The 20,266-nt window shown below is 37.1% G+C and overlaps 3 protein-coding genes and 1 non-coding gene across 4 annotated transcripts; 2 read left to right on the forward strand and 2 right to left on the reverse strand.

Annotated features, from left to right (window-relative positions):
* Nucleotides 1–223: 223 nt before the first annotated feature.
* Nucleotides 224–1,114, reverse strand: LOC17892523 (chaperone protein dnaJ 11, chloroplastic). Its single transcript, XM_006300158.2, has one exon. The coding sequence runs from the start codon at nucleotides 958–960 to the stop codon at nucleotides 493–495; it is 468 nt and encodes a 155-aa protein (XP_006300220.1). The 5' UTR covers nucleotides 961–1,114; the 3' UTR covers nucleotides 224–492.
* A 3,595-nt stretch (nucleotides 1,115–4,709) lies between these two features.
* On the forward strand, nucleotides 4,710–8,441 carry LOC17892871 (vacuolar cation/proton exchanger 2). Its single transcript, XM_023786629.1, has 13 exons — nucleotides 4,710–5,041; nucleotides 5,465–5,569; nucleotides 5,662–5,907; nucleotides 5,989–6,056; nucleotides 6,148–6,176; nucleotides 6,269–6,465; nucleotides 6,560–6,772; nucleotides 6,952–7,086; nucleotides 7,270–7,386; nucleotides 7,481–7,534; nucleotides 7,615–7,731; nucleotides 7,820–7,913; nucleotides 8,094–8,441. Exons 2-13 carry the CDS (start codon nucleotides 5,525–5,527, stop codon nucleotides 8,102–8,104), a joined length of 1,326 nt encoding a protein of 441 aa, XP_023642397.1. The 5' UTR covers nucleotides 4,710–5,041; nucleotides 5,465–5,524; the 3' UTR covers nucleotides 8,105–8,441.
* An 807-nt stretch (nucleotides 8,442–9,248) lies between these two features.
* On the reverse strand, nucleotides 9,249–19,421 carry LOC17891494 (proteasome activator subunit 4). Its single transcript, XM_006296754.2, has 35 exons — nucleotides 19,053–19,421; nucleotides 18,486–18,588; nucleotides 18,259–18,371; nucleotides 17,999–18,121; nucleotides 17,625–17,726; nucleotides 17,366–17,531; nucleotides 16,957–17,073; nucleotides 16,797–16,864; nucleotides 16,596–16,697; nucleotides 16,307–16,517; nucleotides 15,935–16,171; nucleotides 15,725–15,852; nucleotides 15,493–15,610; nucleotides 15,186–15,404; nucleotides 14,924–15,082; nucleotides 14,701–14,777; nucleotides 14,398–14,606; nucleotides 13,985–14,192; nucleotides 13,802–13,881; nucleotides 13,595–13,712; nucleotides 13,350–13,520; nucleotides 13,056–13,224; nucleotides 12,940–12,983; nucleotides 12,800–12,842; nucleotides 12,575–12,720; nucleotides 12,367–12,461; nucleotides 11,386–12,272; nucleotides 10,955–11,236; nucleotides 10,774–10,869; nucleotides 10,504–10,682; nucleotides 10,327–10,408; nucleotides 10,049–10,173; nucleotides 9,806–9,898; nucleotides 9,559–9,712; nucleotides 9,249–9,452 (listed from the first exon to the last, which is right to left on the reverse strand). Exons 1-35 carry the CDS (start codon nucleotides 19,211–19,213, stop codon nucleotides 9,411–9,413), a joined length of 5,427 nt encoding a protein of 1,808 aa, XP_006296816.1. The 5' UTR covers nucleotides 19,214–19,421; the 3' UTR covers nucleotides 9,249–9,410.
* A 394-nt stretch (nucleotides 19,422–19,815) lies between these two features.
* On the forward strand, nucleotides 19,816–19,887 carry TRNAD-GUC. The gene has a single exon. It is a non-coding gene; the product is annotated as a tRNA-Asp (tRNA).
* The last annotated feature ends 379 nt before the right edge of the window (nucleotides 19,888–20,266 follow it).

The following is a 20,266-nucleotide window of genomic DNA, read 5'->3' on the forward strand; positions in this document are numbered from 1 at the left end:
TATTATCCTTTTAAGCTTTTTAGTATTGTTTCTTGCTTCCTTCTTCTGTGCATTAGACTTTGGAGAAATCTCGTCTTTCGCCAGCATATGATTGTATTCTACCGTGTATTCCACCCAATTATTAATATAATTTCAAAAAAAAAACTTTACTAAAACAAACAGCACAAATCTCACTTTTGTGTGGGTGTTGCATATTTTCAAAAAGTTATTTTGGGAGTTACTCTTGGTCTAATTACTTTTCGTGTATCCTTGTAAAAGTAGAGTAAAAGGATATAATATACATGTCTCTCTCTCTCTCTCTCTCTATTTTCATAATCTCCATTTATACATTGTTGTTAACATCTTAAGTTAAAAAAAAAAAAAAACTACAGAAATGGCGGATAAAACAACTTAATTTCCCCTCTTTAATTTTCCAACAGGGAAAAATAAAAATTGTGACAAGGAAAAAAGGGGAAAAGGAGAAGTCAAAAAGTGCCATTTTCCGCAACAAAACTACCAACACTGATCCGTCTCCCATCTCCGGGTGGACGTGTAAACCCGACCCGAGCGACCCATAGCTCCAGCGTGTACCCGTCTCCGTGGAGTTCTAAGCGAGGAATCGTAGATCGCTCTGGTGGTCGGATCCGCTAGTGTCGCGTAAGCTTTATGGATCTCCATGAAATCCCGACCGTCCGATTCCGAGGCGTCTGGATGGTAGACCTTGGCTAAGCTCCTGTAGGCCGTCTTGATCTCCGGCAGAGAAGCCGTTTCGTTCACTTTCAGTAATTCGTAGAGGCTCGAAACTCGCCGACGAACGGATTCCGTTAGAACCGGCTCGGCGTTAAGCGTCTGAGCAGAAGCCTTAAACGACGGAGCTCCGGTGGGAAAACGCGCGGTTCCGTTAAATGATGATCTGGTAGACTTGGGGTGAGGAAGAAGCGGTGAGAAAGGTCCGGCGGAGTAAACTAGGGTCGCGGCCATTTTCAGAGGGATTAAAATTAGAAAAACCGTAGGAGGGGCAAATTCGGAAGAGATGTTGTAAATAAGTAAGAGAAAAATGAGAGAGAAGTTGAATCACAAAAGGTGAGAGTGGTGGGATTGAGAAAGGCTATATAAAGACCTCCAAATCTCCATTATTATTGTTAACTTCTTCTTTTTTAATAATTTGGTAACCTTTTTAATTATTTTTTAATATATAACTTATTTTTATTGGATTGGGTTTTAGAATCCGCGTTTGTTCATTTTTAGCTATTTTTGATTATTTAATTAAAGGAAAAAGAATATCTATTTTCTTTAACAAAAAAAAAAGAAGAAGAATAGCTATTTAGTTCTTCTTCTACTTATTTCTAATTTAATTTATTTTTGTTAAAAACCTTAAAGTAAGAAAATTCACTGTTTTTTTTGTGTGTGGTTAAAATGAAAATAAATAGTAAATTAGAAGGAGCGAAAATGAAGGCAAAAAAAAAAAAAAGGTAAAACCCGTGGGAAGTGGCAGTCACCAGTTTTATAAATTCTATGGAAGGAGGAGGAGGAGGATATGACGTGTCATCCAAACTTCAAAGATTCGCCTTCTAGAAATCCTTTCTTCCGGCTCGGCTCGGCTTAACCTTTTTTTTTACACTAAAAGATTGAACTGATGACATGTCATCCAGCTGTAATTTCTAAGAATCGTTTGCTTCTTTTTTTATTTTTTTTTTATTTGTAGAGAATAAAATAATTAGTTGCTCGATTCATCATTATACAATTTTTTTATTTTGTCAACCATCATTATACATGTTTATATGATTTTTATTTTCCGATAACTAAATACTTAAACTCCAGGATGTATTTTTTGAACAGTCAACTGAAACCAATAATTTTTAATTTAAATCTGTCCGATAGTGTTTGAAATGGTACATTTTTAGATGTTTAATAATGTCATCTCCAATTCATATATTATACTATTATTACTTTGCAGAATATATTCGATTCAGGAAAAAAAAATAAAGAGAGCTTCTAGAAGGAATCGTCCCTACAAGCAGCAGCAGATCAACGGCTGAGAATTAATTAAGAGATCCCAACAATGGGTACCGTCACAACTCACAACACAAGACAAACAAAAAGAAAAAGAAAAGTAAACTCGTCGACTAATAAATATCAAAGCCTTTCTTCTAGAAGCTTTTTTTTGTTGTTGTTGTTGTTGTCATTATCAGCTGAATATTCATTACGTAAAATAAAAAAAAAATAAAAAAAAAGAGAGAGAGAGAGAGACAAAAAGAAAGTGTCTCTGCGGGGGACGTGGCGGTGAGGATACGGAGATAGGATAAGTAAGCAACACAACACTTCTAGAAGACATCCCTAACTCAAAAAACATACTGTACTAGTCTTTACCTGTCTGTCTGTATAAGAGAGTACAGTAATACGATTTTGTGCGTAAACAACACCATCAACACCATGACCATCTTTTATTTCAAATGGTCCTGTTGGATTATATTAGTCGTCCAAACCTCATTCTCAAGTTTTTGATTGGATAAGATGAACGACCCATAAATAGACTCTCCTCTTTTTTTTTTTTTGTGAGTACATACTTTGTTATTGACCAACACAATAATTAATGTATCAAAACCCACCATGGAGTGGTTTATAATTGAAATTAACCTATAACATTAAAAAAAACACAAAAAAATGTTAAGGGAAAACGAACTTTGTTAGTTATTTTTATCAAAAGGCTTCTAGAATGAAATTTGACTTTGCTTATTCATAATGAGTGTCTCGGTATAAAAGCTTCTAGACTGTGGTTGATAGTGATAACTAATAACTAATAAGCATGTTATCATATGCTATTTTATTACTAGCATATTGAAATGAATGTGATTATTATTATTTTTTTCTTTTTTACCTTTGGTAGTTATTTTATCATGAGTGTGATCTCGCAATAATAATTAACGTTTCAATTATTATATGCTGATTTAATCAAGTTGTGTAGTTTTAAAATTGGTGGGGACTACTTTCTTTGGTTGGGGGAACTTGGTGTGTGGTGGGGAGACTCATGTTCTGTGTCTACTACTTTAACTTCCACAAACATTAATATCTCTTCTTTGCTTCTTTCCCAGTGTTTTTTTTCTTCTTCTGTTGCTACCATCTCTTACTCTATAGTACTCATCTACTAATATTTATGTTTTCTTGCAATCTAATTTCTAAAGCATCCACTTAATCATTTTTCAAAAGAAAACAGTGTAAATTTCGTTATCATCATACAAAGCAGTGCACCACCACACAAAAAGAAATTAACCACAGGTCCACAAGCAACTAGAGCCAAAAACATTAATCTTTGTTTGCTTCTTCTTTTTTTTTTTTGTCAATTGTATATATAGTTTATTGTCTTGTGGTCATATTTCTTATATATATGAGGATATTTACATTTTTGGCTCTATAGCAAGTAGCAACTCTCTTGATTTCTGTTAGCTGATCTATTGGAGCCACGGTACGCTGCTTATTAAAACTAATCATCATTATCTAAGATTATAGTAATACAATAGGAGTTATTCGATTAACAAAAATAATAATCAAAACAACAGCGTAAATTAGCAAACTCATGACAATGCGTATAATAGAGCGACAAGTCGGTTTGAAGCTACCTGGCTGCCATGTGCTTAACTGATAAGTACTTCTCAACTTCTTTATAAATAAATTGGTTTTTATGATCGATTCATTATAATGATACGAATCTTTCTTTAGAAGAAGGCTAATAATGTATGTAGCATAATTTGTTTACTTTGTTATCGGGAATTGGGCTAATTGCTATAGTGAGCTTAGTTATATTGGATCCATATCTTGAGCACAGTCACCTTACGGCCCAATAAACTACTCATTAGGTCCAGATCTCTCTCCTCCACTGTTTTAAACTATTGAATTGATGAGAGTAATTCGTAAGACATCTTGATATTCCTTAATCCTTAGGAGTTGGTTCTTTCAATGTGTGTTTAAACATCGTCAATTATGGAATCAAATATGAAGAGAAAATTGTTGAAACTTATAGTGTTTATAAGTTATTTCATTGGGGACTTGCATCAACTACATATAATCCTTATTTTGCTATGATCCAAACTAAGATAAAATAAGCCTAATAATACATGTAAATTATCACTGCTATCGAAGATCACATTTCATTTTTGTATATGTGATACATATATAAGTTGTTGAATTATATATGTATAAGAAGTGAGTGGTTGAAACTCGATCACCAGTCTCCATTAAACGGGGAGAATTATCAACTCCTCCTCCATAATGATGGATATGGACCATCACTAATTTTTTCTCTCTTTTTCTTTAACGTTCCATTTTTAATAAATTCATGTGTTTTTGATATTAAAAACTTCAAAATACGAACTGAGAACTTTTGATTTGTTCAGATATTCGAAAACTATGAGTACCAAACAACTAAAAATGATTAAAAAATGCTGTGGTTAGTTAAATTAAATCGCAATTTACTGATATAAAGATTCTTTTCTTAAGGCAAAACTGATATAAAAGATTCATGTAGGAATTTTAGGACAAAAGAGGCTTATTAGATCTCTTCTTGAGAGGGACTGTCGTAAAAATAAGCAAAACGGCGCCGTTATTTGGGTCTCTCTCTCTCTCTCTCTCCGTGTGTCTTCTTCTTCTATTTACGTTTTAAGAAAAAAAAGGAAAAAAAGTTAATATTAAGTTCAACTGATGTTTGACCAAAAAAAAAAAAAAAAAAAAAAAAGGTTCAACTGATGATGAAACAACAATTCAACCAAGAACGAAACTTCCTCGCTCTCGCGCTTCTCTACTGAGAGACAATCTGAGATCTAAAGGGGATTGTCTTCTATTCCAGATCACAAATCTCGTCTCTCAACTATTCTATTATTTCCATACCAATCGGATTCATATTACTCTGCGTGCGTTGTCTCCACCAACAGATCACAAACCAAACAGAAGAATAACAAGTAGAAACCTCAAACTCCTTTCTGTTTCGTATCCGAGTTATGCTCGATTAGGTTTCTGCAATTTGTTTCGTTCTTCTTCTTCTTCTCTGACTTCGTCGTTGACTGCAAAGGTAAAGTTGCCGTCTTTCTTTTTTTCCTTAAACCAAGTCTCCGATTTATATGATTTCGGTTTCAAAAGGGCTCTTGTAGATTAGGGTTTAGCTATATTTTAATCGAAAGACTAACGTTTGACTCGATAAACTTGCTGTTCCCTTCGTTTTGGTGTGTGGAAGCGATTTGCTTAGCCACTTTTGATTTTGGATTCAGTCTTTTTCTAAAACACTTGAGGGTTATAACTCTATGCTGGCCAATGTAGTTGTTTCTCCACTCGTGTGATATGCCGTGCTTGTTTATGAATGTTTCCCTAATGCAAAGTAACAAGTGACTATTTCCCTAATTTGTTAAGCTTTCCAGAAAAGGCTCAGACTGTTAGTTTAATTGCGGATTTGGTTATACCTTATAATCTCTCATACAAGAAGTCTCCCTCTCTCCAGGTTGCAGCAGAAGCGGACGCTGTAGCTTATCTTTGGTCCATGTGTTGGTAGCACTCGGGTATGAGTTGTTGTAAAGTGCCAGTTCTTATCGAAGCACAAGTTGAAGTAAGTTCTGGATAGCCAGACCATTCGAACATATATTATCTGAGTTCCTCTGCTGGTTTTGGGATTAATGAAAAAGGTCTTTTATGTAACAGATGGGGTCGGTTAATGAACTTGAGCACAAAAGCCTATTTAGACAAGAAGAAGATGCTGCGCAAACTAAAGAAGTTTCTCTAATGGAGCAAGGATCACTTTCTACAAGTTTCGCGCAGCACACGCCTAAAGCGCCAAAGAACACCATGCTCAATAGTATAAAGATCGTGATTTTTTGTAACAAACTCAATCTGTTATTACCTTTCGGTCCTCTAGCCATATTGGTGCACTACATGATAGATAGTAAGGTAAATTATTACTAATACTAGTTGTTTCATTTTTCATGTCTAAGTGTTTAATCTCAAGAATTAATTCTTGCTGTGATTCAGGGGTGGGTGTTCTTGCTGACCTTAGTAGGCATTACACCATTGGCTGAACGTCTAGGATATGCCACAGAGTAAGCCACGCTACCACTTGTAGCACTAACTTACCATATCATCTTTCTGTTTGGGAGACTTATGTGAAAGTATTTTGCTTCTCTTAAACAGGCAACTGGCTTGTTACACGGGTCCAACTGGTATAACTTTGAACTTCTGAAACCAGCAATTCCTTTTCTTTTTCCTCTTGTTGTTTTGTGATAACACATTATCTGTTATACATATTTCACAGTTGGAGGCCTCCTAAATGCTACATTCGGGAATGTGACAGAGCTGATCATATCAATTTTCGCTTTGAAAAATGGAATGATACGTGTTGTTCAGCTGACATTACTAGGCTCAATTCTCTCAAACATGTTGCTTGTACTTGGCTGCGCCTTCTTTTGCGGTGGACTTGTCTTTTACCAAAAAGACCAAGTCTTTGACAAAGTAGGAATTATTGTCCGCTTCATGATATTTTCCTTTTTTTTTGTTCTAATTTCTTGATATTCTTGAGTCTGACCCCTATTATTTTGCAATTCAGGGAACTGCAACTGTGAATTCAGGATTGCTTTTGATGGCTGTCATGGGGATACTCTTCCCGGCTGTTCTTCACTACACGCATAGTGAGGTTCACGCCGGATCATCAGAGCTAGCCCTGTCAAGGTTCAGCAGTTGCATAATGCTTATAGCTTATGCTGCTTACCTCTTCTTCCAGTTAAAGAGCCAGTCTAATTCCTATAGCCCTCTTGACGAGGTCTGTTGGGTTGCCTCCTTTACTCAAAAATTTGATATTCTTTTTCAGTTTTTAATTCATAAAACCATATGACAAGAGCTGATTTTCCTGTATATAAACCAACAGATCTTAAACTAATCGGTTAGTGTAGTTCTGTTCAACCTGGACTTACCTTCTTGTTTAAATGCTGCAAACTCTAGGAAACAAATCAGAACGAAGAGACTTCTGCCGAAGATGAAGATCCTGAGATCTCCAAGTGGGAAGCTATCATTTGGCTATCAATCTTGACTGCTTGGGTCTCTCTTCTTTCTGGATATCTTGTCGATGCCATAGAGGTAACAAACGATCTTTTTCTGCATTTTTTCATATGAGGAAAAATATCTTATTAATTTACTAAATATAGTTAACTTAGCCTTCATTAGTTGGTCATACACTGTGTCCACGGCTAGATATGATTTATTGCAGTATTTTGCATGAAAATCACCACAGTATCATGATATAAATATACCATTTTTCAGGGTGCCTCGGTTTCGTGGAACATACCAATTGCTTTTATCAGTGTCATCTTGCTTCCTATAGTCGGGAACGCAGCTGAACATGCAGGCGCCATCATGTTTGCCATGAAAGACAAGCTGGTAGGCATTCTTGAGTTGTAACAACTATAGGCTCTTCATTCCAAACTAGACTTGTCCTTGAGACACAGCTTAGCATTTTTTCTCTCTTCTACAGGATCTGTCTTTGGGAGTGGCTATTGGGTCCTCCATCCAGATTTCTATGTTTGCGGTATGCACCAGTAATATATCATATTTGGACAACAAGATCTGTTCGATAATCTCTGTTGCTACTTGATTGGTTACGTTTAGGTCCCATTCTGCGTGGTGATTGGATGGATGATGGGTCAACAGATGGACCTTAACTTCCAGCTCTTTGAGACAGCGATGCTGTTCATCACCGTTATAGTAGTAGCTTTTTTCCTCCAGGTGGATAAAATGCTTAAAGGCTAAATCATTGATTATAGTGGAACGAAATTTCTTAACTTATAACTGATGATCTCTGTTATGCACACAGGAAGGGACATCGAATTACTTTAAAGGATTGATGCTCATTCTTTGTTATTTGATAGTAGCTGCCAGTTTCTTTGTACACGAAGATCCTCAGCAAGGTTAGTTCACTTAAATAACACATACTAAGTTTCTTTGCAATTTATCCGGTTATGGCTTCTTCTGGTTTCATGATATGGACATGAAAGGGAATTGCTAGAGAATTATGTTTCTTGCTTGCATTCAACAAAGAGCATTCTGGTGAAAGTTTTATATGTCTCTGGTTGTGTTGTTTTGGTTAGATGGTATATAAATCCGAGGAAGAGTCTGGCGTGAAGCATAAAGGGTCTTAATTAAAAGCTGATGATCTCAGGAACACTAAGTGTTGGGGAGAGATGTTAAAGATGTAAATCTGATTCTAAAGTGGTTTTCCACAAACTCGAATCTGTTAATTATGTTGCTTTAGTTGTTCGTGCAAAAGTATTGTTCGAACAAGTAAAGCTTATATATTCCCCATTGGCTTTCCCTCCCCTCCACCCAAAAAAAAAAAAAAAAAAAAAACAACATTCTTAGTGACTTAGAGGGTTACAAGTTTTGTTAAAATTACAATGATATTATGAAAGATTGAAAGATTGAAGATTTTTTTTCTCTTTGCTACACTAAACAATCGCATTTTGACTTTTGAACAAACGGAGAGCAACTAAGGCTAGACACCATAATGGAAGACTCTGGTTCAGTTTGTTTAACAAAATACAAGGAAGAAAACAAGTACAGAGCAACATAGATCAGTCTCAGTTTCCCAACATAAATGCAACTTTGTTCATGTGAGGATTGAATCCGGGAGAGAGTTAGTATACGCCTTACTTTAGGTCCTACTATATTACTTAGGCCACAAGCATATGTTGATAACTTAATATTATCTACAATATCTGGATTGTTTTTCTACTTTTGAGATCACATATAAAATAGTTTTATGGGTATGATTGATGCAACAAAAATGGTAAAACAAAATCTATCCCCAAAAAAAACGGTAAATGATACCAAAAATAGTTAAGAAGGGTAAGAAATGGTATAAAAGACTGAGTAGTGTTTTTGATATTGTTGAACTCTGTAGCCCATAGATACGTACGACCTTACCAATTAAAACTTTAGAAAATATTGAAAAAGTTGATCGAAGCTTGAGATTAGTTAAGTACAACGCTCAGGCTAAGGAAATATATGTATAAAGGGTTACGGATGAAAAAGCCGCAACATTAATGAAAATCCTAACACACGCGCTCCACACCTCTCAATTCTTTATTTATGCCCAAAAACCCCAAATCGGAGGGTTATAGTCCACGGATTTTTGCCTCACGCGCTCAACGCGCCTTTGGTGCGTGTGGTTTCAATTTATTATTTCCCCCTGTGAATCTGTGATCTCTACAACTATTTGTATACTCTAATTTTTCGTTGTGATATATAAAAAACTCGAAACCATGGTTTTATAACTTTCATGTTATTAAAAATAAAATCTATGATTTGGGCACAATTAAAAAATCAATAAAAAGGTGGTTCCTTAAAAACAGTAGTATAATATTGTATTGTCTTTTTGACGAAACTCAGTTCCCCGGCACAACAAATCAAGCGAAGTAGGAAGAAGAGGAAGATGTATCGGCCAATATCTGCAAATGTAGGGAAAATTTCACATTATATCATCACACCAAGAACAAGAATGTATGTCGAAAATTTCCTCTTTTATGCATTTTATAAAGCAAGGAAAATCATTACCTCAAGCTGATCTTCAGTGAAAGAGTCTTTCTGGATGTTCCACGTATCCGCATGGGTTCGCCTGAACTCAGCCACTGCTTTAGTCACAGTCGATTTTACAGGTGTAGGTTCCCCCGCGAAACGAGCCAGTAATGTCACATGATCAGGCAACCAGCTGAAAACATTTACAGAAGCTTGAGATTTAGTTAAAAGACCTTTAAGCTTAAAAGCTCTGCGCGCTACACACTTTGACGTAAATATATGTTACCTGGGCATGTCATAAGGAACAGACAGAACTGAAGCTACCAAACCAAGAACTGCTCCATGCACCTCAGCAACAGATTTGATTGAACTTGATTTCCTGAAACAATCCGATACCAAACTTGGGTCATGTTAAAACAAAATGAAAGAAAAGATTTGCAAATTTTTTTTTTTTTTTTTGTCAATTGCGTTTTCATATTGGCTGACAAAAGTTAACACAAACATGCTTAAAAGGGAAAGTAAGGTAAACCTCCGGTTTCTTCTCTTTTGAATTGAGTTTGCCTCTGCATAGGATCTATTACGAAAATCTGCAGCAAAGTCTTCATCTCCTCCTTTCATAAGGCCAGCGAGAACTGCTGCAGCATGTTCTCGTACCTGAAGACCAGATAAAATCAATCAAGAGTAAAAAAAAATTACGCACTTGAGCTCACCATATGAAATTAATCACAAGATTGAATCATTCAAAACAACGCTAGTGGACAACAACACAATCCTGATGTGGAGAAAAAAAAAAAGCTAGGAACTTGCCTCTACTTGGCTGTCAACAAGGAGCTTTTCCACAGTTTTCCATATTTTCTGTTTCTCTTCATGAGTGAGGATGAAAGTGTGCCTAAGAGGAAAGGTTATATAATAAAAAGTATTTCTTAGTCAAAGCACATTCGCTTGTCACTTTGCTATGTAACATATATAATCAACAGATATTACCTGTACATAAACGTTCGCAGATATGTCAGGGTTGAAGATCTTATACGCCAGTTAGAGTCATCAGCAGAAGAAAGAATGACTTCAATAACTTTTTGTAGATGAGAGTCTGGGAAAACTCTCCACTTTAGCAGCTCAAAGGCTGCTTTAGCCAATGTTGACAGATCTTTATGTGATGTTTCCTTCAATAAATGGAAATAAATCTTCCATGATTCCCAGTTATGGAAAAGCAAGTTGAGAATGAAGAAAGTTAAACAATAATAATGGTTATACCTGTAAAGATATCACCGGATAGAGAAATCCTGCAATTACATCGAGCAGATATGATGCCCTCCCCGATTTGAAAGATGAGATAATGAAATGGAAGAGCTATAGATAGGATAAAAAGAAAGAAGATTAGCACCAAATGTCTCTCGAGTAAAGGGACGAAAAAGATAAGTGAGAAAGCCAGTACCGTCTCCATCCATTTAACATCGTCTAGAGAATCGCCATTAGATTGAGCACTTTCCATATCTACATCTGCTGAACTGTCTAAGCTATCTGATATGCTTGCTTGTTGAATGTTTGTAACAGCTTCAGATGCTCGTGCACTAATCAACTTGAACCAATTTTCCTCCTTAAGTCGGCTATCAACATCTGTTCTCCCTTCTTCAGATGGATATTCTTGTTGATATGACATCCGCAGCCGAATGTTAGACCATAATACTGAAAGAATTACACCGATAGCTTCCCTTATCTGTTCATTGTGTCACACAAAACAAACAGGTTTTTCAGAATTTTACTTTCATATTTTAGCTTGTCAAGGTGCAGTCAAATGCATAATCCTGCATGAAAATAAAATGGACAGATATGTCGAGTACAATAAATGAGTATGAGAGGTCTTACTTGTGCTGAGGAATGGGACATATTACAGATCAACTCATCAAGAAGCACAATATGCAGCTTCAATTCTGATATGGGCATCTTTGGTGGAGATAGTTCTATTATAGCAGCCGAGAGAAATGCATACCGCTTTGCAACAACAGTGGTGGTCGCACTTGGTGGTAATGGTGCAACTATACAGTCCAAAATTTGTTGCCTCATGACAGGAATTTTGGTTCCTTGTTTCCCTTTCCCTGTGACAGCATAACGTATGCATGCAGCCCACTCTGGTATGGATTCTACTGATTGGCCAAGAATAACATTCTGCAACTGAACCATTATCCAGCTATCCCACTCACTAAGAAGACCATTAACATCAGAGTGCAGTACACCTGCTAATGCTTCAGCAGCAACGCACTGTTTTGGTCTCTCCTTGGCATTACAAAACTCCTCTAAGGGGCTTTTTAGTGCCAGCAACAGAGGCACTCCACATTCTTGTGCTAATCGCTTGAAGATACGAGCAAAACTTGGGTAGAATATATCACTTCCTAACAAAGATATCCAACTAGGAGTTCTTGGCCATGAAGCCGAAAATTCGAAATAGAAACGAGTGATTGACTTGTCCGCCATGCTCTGGAAGGATGAACTTCCGTGATTTCTAGAGGAACTATCAGTGTCAGTGATATGGATATGAGAAAGACTTTCAAAAGTCTCCCTGAAGAATCCTTCTTCTTGAAAAATTTGGCTCAATGCTAAATCAAGGGATGAGTTGGCATTTTCTTGGGAAGACACAAAAGGTTGATCCTTGCCTTGCATCTTATGAGGTGACTCTTTAAGTAGCGTGTTTAAAGCTGAAATTGCCAGTATTCTCGTCTGAGGAAGTTGACTTTTCAAGTTTTTGAGGAAGTGGCCTGGAAAACACCACCATTATCTTAGTTAAGAAGGAGCAACTCAAATAACATGTAGAAAAGCCTTCCAATAAATTCTACCAACTAAAATCTGTACCAGCAGTTTCATCAAGTATTTTAAAGGAGAAGCTTGGGTCAATCCTAGAGGACATAGCTAGCAGAAGGAGCACTCTGTTAGCCATCAAGTTATACCTGTTACAAGTAAAAGAAAACATAATGAACTAAGAGTGAGGAGCTAAAAGTTTAACTAGGTCTATGAAAATGCTTTTCCAATGGAAAATAGGTTAACGGTAGGATAGATATACCGCCAATGCAAGCTAGAAGAATCAAAACTCATGGAGCCGATCTGAGATACAAGATCTCCGGAAGTAGTCCCCTCAACATGGCTTTCCAATGAGCGAAGTATGTTTCTAGACAGTCCCGCAAAGTGAATGTTATATTTGACAAAAAGCTGCAAGCATATTACAAATTAGCCAGGAACTGAAGAAAAAAGAAGGCCTTCACCCTAATAACAAAGATTGGACTTTTACCTCGATGATTGCTTTTTGGGATTTCATAGATTCATGATGAGAACTACAAAAGAATAAAAAAAATTAATACCAAATTTAAATGCATATTTTTCCTAAGCAAGAGATATATGTTATTTATCTTAGAAAAGTAAAGAGGTTACCTTGAAAGAACCCCAATAAGAAAAGAGGAAAATGATTTTGGATCCTAGAGTAGCAGAACAGACATTAGATTTGGCATTCTTAATAAAGCAAAAAACAACCAACACTAAATGAATACCGTTGTCAAATGCTTCAGAACACTCTGTGAGGAGAGAATGGCACAAGAACCAAGGACTACATTCTCTTGTACATCCGGATTTCGCAAATTTTCAGTAAGGGAGAGAACACACTTTGAAAGCAACGGTGGCCATCTCTTTAACACTTTCAGCAAAGATTTTCCAGCAAGCCTGAATAACACCAGAGTTTAGAGCAAACCGGGTCATTAATGTATTGAAAGAAGGTAAAACTTAAGACCTATAACAATTGACATGCATATTACAACCATAAAATAAATGGACACAAAAGTACTCACACTCGAACAGTCTCATAGTTGTGCAGACAGAGGGTCAAAAGATCATCAACCAGAAGCGTCAAGGGTTCTGGTGGAGAGAAGTTCGCATCTGTACGAAACAGATGATAGGACGATTGTGATGACCTCCATGTGTTGTGCATGTACGCCTTGTCAATGAGTGCCCATCTAGGCCTAGGAGACAAGAAGATTTGCAAAAAATTAAATCAAGATTTGTATGAGTTTAAATACAAAAGGGAGTATATTACCTTCTCTTGGCCTTAGAATGAAACTCTGTAACAAAATTCGCTGGAGGCTCTACAATTGCAGCAGATTCCAGTTTCCAAGCCTGCCTGTGATTTGACCATTCATCATACTCCAAACTGCCTGCAAACATTCAAAAGACAAGTGTTACGAAGAGAAAAACATGTGGCTAGTCAACAGAAAGAAAGCACGTCAGAGGCTTTCTGTAGTACCATAGTTTCCCAGAGCATCCATTATGCGGATTATTAATATCAGCAAGATGCTGTCATCTGACTTTTTCTCTAACAAGTATCTGCAAACATCATATAACAAAACCATCACAAAATACTAATTTTAGTAGTACGAATATGCTTTTTGGAGAGATGTAAGCAGAGCAGCTACAGAACAAACATTACTTGCAGGCTGCATGAATAGTTTGAGCAGTTTTTTCTCGTATTTCAGCACTACCAACACATGAACCTGTTGCTCCGGCTATAAAGAACGGCGGATCTTCAACCATATCATGTCTAGGAGATGGCCTGAAATCAGGTAGGCAAGACAAAACACCTTGCAATGTCGAATCTATACGCAAAAGAGTCACTTTAAGGTGTGTTTTCTCATCTCCTGCACCACAAATATCATCAATGAGGCAAGCACATGAAATATTTGGAGCAAGCAAGTAGGAATACCACAGGTGATATCACCAATACAAGATAGAATCGTCAGCCTTTAGCACATGAAACATGCAAACCAAACTGGTATACCATTGAAAAATATGCATATATCCTTGAAGTAAGACTGAAACACACAAACCAATGAACGAAATTACCTGCATCAGAGTGGATATTTGATTGGCAAATAGTCAAAAGATCATCTAATGCTGACTGAAGATGGAGATCTAAGAGCTCATTGGCAAACTGAGTTTCCTCTTTGGTGGGAACATGCCACCTGGAGTGTGCCACCTGCTCATCCTTAGAAGAAGCTTTGGTGCTGATCCATTCCTCCAACGCAGGAGCAGCTGGGTGACGAGACAAACATCTAACAAGAGCAGAAAGTTACTGTTATTTGAGTAACGAGACAAAAGAAAAAGCAAAAACACCAAGTATTAATAAATATTCGAGATATTACGCACTTGTATTGATCAATCGGATAGTAAAGAATCAGACTTCCAAGGAGAGATCGAAGAAGATGATCCCCAGCTCCATTAACCTTTTCATTAGGCAACCATCACATTATCAAACAAGCCAGATAAAAGTACACACTAAAAAAATGGTGACAGAAGACAAGGGTACACATCACTTAAAAACTAATATACAAAAGACAAATCTGAATCCATCTTTGAGGAAAAATTATACCTTCCAAGATGACGAATTAAATGCGGAAGAGATAGCTTCGAGCAAATGAACTTTGTACCGAAGAAGTGAGCTGCCTCCATAAGTGATGGCAACTGACAATACTTTCAGCTGATAATCTATAGCTGCCTCAAGCGCTGGAGAAAGTGTGTGTTTGTCTTTCTGAAAAAGGGTGATAAAAACGAAAAAAGAAAAAAAAAAAGATTTATTTACTTTTCAAATTGAAGAGAATGAATACAATTCAAACAAAAACTATTGCTACCACCTTATTGGAAACAACGGTCTCTGCACTTCCTTTTCCTCCATACCCAGTGACGGGGGTTTCTTTCAAAGAAGATATAACAGCAAGTAGCATTGGTTCAACAATTTGAGCAACTGCTTCTTCGGGGTTTGAATGAACACAGGCACAGCAAAGCAGCCCAACCTCGGCAATTGCACCAGGAAGGATATTTGTCTGAACAAACTTTGATATCTTTTTCAAGGCCTGTTAGAGAGTAAAGCACACATGTGATTAAACTTCTCTTCCACGAAAAAAGTATAAGGAGTTTCTAGAGTAGCAGCGACAAACCTACCTGGCTATATAGAGATCCAGATAGTCTTCCAAGTAGGATTTCAAGCATACAATAGTAATAAGGACCATCCTCAACTAAAAACGTTCCTGATGTAGCAGATGAACTTAGGCCTTCATTTCTGCAGCATCAGAAAAATCTTAAAGTAACTAATCAAATGTTATATAACAAAGACGAAGAGACCACAATCATGAAGCAGGGTTGCATTAAACACTGACTGCAATACATCACTCACATAACACTGTTGGGTTCCAAATGCTGCAACAAAGCGATCAAACGACACAAAAATTCATCCAGCCACTCAGAGAAGGTAGCCATAGTCATGAATGATAAGTCATCAGAAGTATCGTCCAATACAGCCATCTGCAACACGCAAGGATAAAACCGGATAAAGAAACAAGTCTTAACAGTGAATGTTTAAAATATTCAAGGTTAAAGAACTTACATTGGAAAATATGGAGCCAATCAGTTGCATAGTTGCCAAGGTTTTAGGTGGGTCATTGGCATCCATACCAAGCAATGCATTTGATAGAGAAATCCCTATGAGATCAAGAAACATCCTATCATCCAAATCGCCACCAAGACCTTGTGCTTTAGCAGTTGATGTGGATGACTGCAGGATTGACCGGCCAGCAAATGCTACGGACATCATAGCAGTTTTCAACTGGTGGGTGGCAGTTGTCTGACTATACATAAACATTTGTTAGGAAGTTAATTGATAGACGAGAACTTTCATTTAGCCAGAAATGAGAAATAGATACAGTTAAGTAAAGATACAAAAGTCTGTAAGATAAGGAAGCGAAAACAAACTACAAACCGTTTCCAAAGCCAAATGGAACCGAGACGCCACAAAAGGAAGGACCAAAGAGGGCTCCACATAAGACAACATGGATGTCGCTGCAGCAACTGTCTCGGAAAGATGTTCATTCTTGCTATATTGACCACGATCAATCAACTTCAACACCACGTCAACAAAGGCTATCCTTTCCGGCTTTCCTAAACAGACTGCTGACATACTATCTGGATCCCTGTAGGATTATGATCTAATCAAGAGACCGCCAATATGATTAAATGCATTAAAAATGGTAATATTGCTATTTTCTTACTGCTGCTCACGCTGTAGTCGCTTTTGGAATGCTATCACCAGGTGGAGCAAAAACCGTTCCAATGAATATGTCCAGCGGCCACCATTAGATGGATGATAATATCTACATTTAAACAATAGAGAAGCAGTAAGTAGAACAGTTGTAACTTTGTAGTTTACGAAATAAATGAACAATTTGTCTTAAAGGTTTAAGTAAACAAACTGTTCTAAGAGGTTGACCAATTTCTTGAAGTGTTCATGTGCCGACCTTCCAGGTTTCAGAAAGTATACCTGAAACAGAAGGCAGGAAATCCATCCCATAAAGATTTATTAGTCAGATACAGCAGACAAATGCAGTTAAAGAAAAATTCAAAACAACTTACAATAGATTGTGCAATTGATTTTGATGGAGTAGTAGTCCTGTTAGAGAACAAGAATCTTGTGTTTCTGGGAACATCAACTGAAAAAGGATATGATCCACTTCCATTTGCAACAGGAACCTAAAACTGAATCAAATAAGAATCTGGTGTATGGAGGAAAAGGAAACCAGAATCTGGGAGACGACAAAAAACAAGACAGAAGCTTCTGAATCTCATTTACTTTTTGCCATCTATACATGCCCAGTGCTTTTCAAGCATACAAGTTTTCTATTTTCCAGCGCAGCTGTCTTGACATTTCGTGAGAGCAAAATTATATATTTTTTCAAAATAAAACTGAAGTCAAGATCTTTGGACATTTAGGTTGGAATCCAAAAGACTTAATCACTAGCAACACTAGGAAAACTTCACGCACCTCAAACATATTCAAGAATCTACTGAAAAGCATGGGAAAATAGGACTCCCAGTCGATAAAGCTGCAGTTTTTTATCACACGAGCTAGCACAACAGTCCACTGACTGTTCCAAAATTGACAATTTGGTATGGAATCCCAGAGCTCTAGACAGTTTTTAATCCATTTTCTACAAGGTCAGAAGAAGAGAATCGATGTAATTACTTTGTTAATGTGAAAAATCAAAGATATCACTGGTCACCAAACAAATTTTTGTCCTTACTCTGAGAAGAAATCCTGATTTTCGGGGTTCGTTGGAAGGAACAATCTCACGAAGCCAGCGCCCTCAAACGAGGAATTATGCCAAGGGTTCTCCAAAAGAGACCTGAATGTGGGTAGAAGAAAAAGGTGAGCACAGCTATAGCATTTAATAGACCCTTATTACAGCCAGAAATCTAGCTACACATAGTCTTAAAGAGACAAGCAGTCTAACCCATACTGCAACCTATTACGGGAAGACATCTATACAGGTATCCTAGTCGTAGGATTTTGATATGATGTCTTTACGCATTGATTCACAGAGATTGGCGTGCCATCATAGGGACATGGTATATGGGAGTGAACTAGTGAGTAATATGACCTGTGGCAACAACTTACATGAATTCAGACCATATCTCCAATGCGGCCCCTTGTGGAAAAAATCTTCTACAGGAACGAATGAGAGAAGTAACAGCCTCAAAGTGTCGTTGTCTCAACCTCCAACCTTCAGGACCCGGGCTCCTTCAGACGGTACACATATAAAACATTAAACATGAAAAAAGAAACAAGACATCCAAAACGGAGTTATAAAATTTGTTCCCTCCATGAGTATCTAAGAAAAAGGACCCATGTAAGCCAGATATTCAAAGAGGACTAACCTGCTGAAATGTGCATGAATCAAGGTATCATATAAGGGCCTCCATGGAACTTCTAAAGACAGCTTCTTACGATACTTGTTGATCAGTCTGACTAAAACATTACCCCATCTAACCTATTGTACCAGAACCAAACACTCGAAAGGTAAGCGTAATAAAGTGGAAAAAGCAAAGGGTATATGAAGAAACGGGTAGGTAACTGGAGTTTATTGTGGTATTAGTTTACGAACCTGTGCATACAACTTATTCTCAGATGAATGAAAAATTTGTAAGCCAATTTCAACGAGTTCAGTAACATCTTCCACGGACAATTCACTTTTCGCTCTTACAAAGCTACAAAAGGTAAGAAAAACGTCATCAGACAATAGCCAAGCGCAGCGTCATAAGAACCAAGTATCCCCAACTTACGAAATACAGTATAAAACAACATGATGCAAGTTAACACAATTAATCCCAGCTACCAAGAGATAACCAGAAATTAACTGGAATCGGTCAGTAAAATGATATTCGACGACCAGAATGCATGATTTTAGCAAAATTCTTCACCCAACTACAAACTTCACGCAAATTACGACATAATATATCAGTCTTCTTAGACCTTAGTCATGTATCACGAACACCCAAAACCCCTGCAAATAATTTCGGTACACTGACTCGATTCTAAAGTGGGCTAATCGTCTCTTAAATTCAACATCCACGTCTTCAAATCGCAATAGGAAGGAAGCAATTCGAACGAAGAAACAAAAATTAAAAATGAAGGAGGGTTTTGCAATCAAAGCGCAAAATCGAGGACTCACAGTTCGATAACGGAGATCCATTTAAGAGTGGCGTAAACAGACTCAGGATCATCAGGTCGGTGCAACTCTTTGACGCTGCGCACGACACGAGCGAAGGACTCTTTCTCCTTCTTCGTCTCCTCCGCTACAGGTGGCGGTAACCATTCATTGTACAGATGCATCTCTTCTTCTCAGTCTCCGTCTTCGTTGGTCTTCAATTTTGAGCAGAGATTGATGTAGTTTTCTTCTTTCTCCGACTCTGAATTTAAAGCTGCGTATTTCTTCACTTGTTTTCTTTCCAAGCAAGAAAAATCATATCCGAGGAAAAAGACAATGAACAAACACAATATAGAAATGAATACAACTTGGTGAGAAGTTAATAAAAAAAAAAGTAATCGTATTGACTTTGTCATTGACTGGGCTACCGGCAACAGGCACGGCAGGTACTACCATTTTCCGAAACCGACTAGTTCAAATTGTCCCCTTAAGATTTTAGCTACACTTCGTTTTATTCACATTGTTATGAAATATTTGACTTGTGCTCTATTATTTTACCAATCAAAACCACAATTTTTTCTAAGATGGAACACACTACTCTCTATCCACTAGTAAGTCCGGCCAATAAATTGTGAATTTAATTCTGACCGTGCAGGTGAGACACATACGCATAGATGGATATTTTGTTGTCAACAGGTGGAAGGAATTTTATGCACTAGAGAAATTCCCAGCTGAAGTTTAGTTTTGATTGGTTCAGTTATATGTTTGTGGGAAAGTTAGCAACAAGGTCGTTGTAGTATAGTGGTAAGTATTCCCGCCTGTCACGCGGGTGACCCGGGTTCGATCCCCGGCAGCGGCGAATTTTTTTGTGCGTGTGTGTGTGTAATATGCCAATTTACCGGGTGAAATCAAGTGTCTTAAAGCCCATTTATTTTTGTCCAACAAAAAAGCCCATTTATTTAATTAACCCATACCAACAATTCCAAATAATCACAAAGCCAAGAATAAAGATTTTTGTTTTTTTCCTTTCTTAATTTCTATGGTTTGTTTAGAATTTTTATTATAAATCACATAAATTTGGTTATATGCTTTACATGTAGCATATAGTAAATTACTAATTAGTAAGTGTTTGCAGAAAAGAAAACGTAGGTTATTAGATCGAACTTTCTTTCAAATTCCAACACAAAAATGTAGACGTACGTTTCTAACTCGTACAAATGTCACAATGACATAGAACA

This window comes from Capsella rubella, unplaced genomic scaffold (assembly GCF_000375325.1).
Source record: "Capsella rubella cultivar Monte Gargano unplaced genomic scaffold, Caprub1_0 scaffold_3, whole genome shotgun sequence".
Taxonomy (NCBI): domain Eukaryota; kingdom Viridiplantae; phylum Streptophyta; class Magnoliopsida; order Brassicales; family Brassicaceae; genus Capsella; species Capsella rubella.

Coding starts and splice junctions, on each gene's coding strand:
- LOC17892523 (XM_006300158.2), bottom strand. CDS start 960: ATGGCCGCGACCCTAGTTTACTCCGCCGGACCTTTCTCACCGCTTCTT.
- LOC17892871 (XM_023786629.1), top strand. CDS start 5,525: ATGAGTTGTTGTAAAGTGCCAGTTCTTATCGAAGCACAAGTTGAA. Junction 6,177..6,268: donor TTGTTACACGGGTCCAACTG/GTATAACTTTGA, acceptor CATATTTCACAG/TTGGAGGCCTCCTAAATGCT. Junction 7,387..7,480: donor TTGCCATGAAAGACAAGCTG/GTAGGCATTCTT, acceptor TCTCTTCTACAG/GATCTGTCTTTGGGAGTGGC.
- LOC17891494 (XM_006296754.2), bottom strand. CDS start 19,213: ATGCATCTGTACAATGAATGGTTACCGCCACCTGTAGCGGAGGAGACG. Junction 16,518..16,595: donor CGACTACAGCGTGAGCAGCA/GTAAGAAAATAG, acceptor ATAATCCTACAG/GGATCCAGATAGTATGTCAG. Junction 13,521..13,594: donor CATTCTAAGGCCAAGAGAAG/GTAATATACTCC, acceptor CTTGTCTCCTAG/GCCTAGATGGGCACTCATTG.